The sequence below is a fragment of the Eimeria mitis genome, genomic scaffold, assembly GCF_000499745.2.
Source record: "Eimeria mitis Houghton genomic scaffold, Emh_scaff540, whole genome shotgun sequence".
Taxonomy (NCBI): Eukaryota; Apicomplexa; class Conoidasida; order Eucoccidiorida; family Eimeriidae; genus Eimeria; species Eimeria mitis.
Window position 1 is genome coordinate 1,710 of NW_013573675.1, and position 850 is coordinate 2,559.

The following is an 850-nucleotide window of genomic DNA, read 5'->3' on the forward strand; positions in this document are numbered from 1 at the left end:
TTATACTTGTCTTTGTCTTCAGTTTTTTTTTTTATTTATTTTCATTTTTTTTTGTCTTTTTTATTGTCTTTGTCTTTGTCTTTGTCTTTAGTTTTTTTTATGTTTATTTTTATTTATTTTTATTTTTATTTTTATTTTTGTTTTTTTTGTCTTGCTGTTATACTTGTCTTTGTCTTTATTTTTTTATTTTCATTTATTTTTGCTTTTTTTTTGTCTTTTTTATTGTCTTTGTCTTTGTCTTTGTCTTTGTCTTTAGTTTTTTTTATTTTTATTTTTATTTATTTTTATTTTTATTTTTATTTTTTTTGTCTTGCTGTTATACTTGTCTTTGTCTTACGTTTTTTTTATTTTTATTTTTTTTTATTTTTATTTTTTTTGTCTTTTTTTATACTTGTCCTTGTCTTTGTCTTTATCCTTTTATTTTATTTTTATTTATTTTTATTTATTTATTTTAATCTTGCGGCTATATTTGTGTTTGTCTTTGTCTTTGTCTTTGTCTTTCTATTTTATTTTATTTATTTTTATTTTTATTTACCGTGTTGTTATTATACTTGTCTTATTATTATTATTATCGTGGTGATGCTGCTGCTGTTGCTGCTGCTGCCGCTTCTGCTGCTGCTTCAACTGTTGCTGTTGCTGCTGCTGCTGCTGTTGCTGTTGCTGCTGCAGCGGTTTTCTCTCTGTTCCTAAATTTTTTGCTTCTGTGTTTTTGTTTTTGCTGCTGCTTCTGCTGCTGCTGCTTCTGCTGCTGCTGCGTCTCCTCCTCTTCTTCTCCTTCTCCTTCTCCTGCTGCTGCTGCTGCTGCTGCTGCTGCTGCTGCTGCTGCTGCTGCTGCTGCTGTTGCTGCTGC

General features: G+C 29.4%; 1 protein-coding gene across 1 annotated transcript in view; it reads right to left on the minus strand.

Annotated features, from left to right (window-relative positions):
• Positions 1–568: 568 nt before the first annotated feature.
• The window catches only part of EMH_0015520 (uncharacterized protein), a gene marked incomplete at both ends in the record, with an annotated part of 545 nt that continues 263 nt past the window's right edge, over positions 569–850 (minus strand). The window contains one exon of the mRNA XM_013500428.1: positions 569–848. Within this exon, the coding sequence (XP_013355882.1) occupies positions 569–848 (280 nt within the window). The remainder of the gene's footprint in view (positions 849–850) is intronic.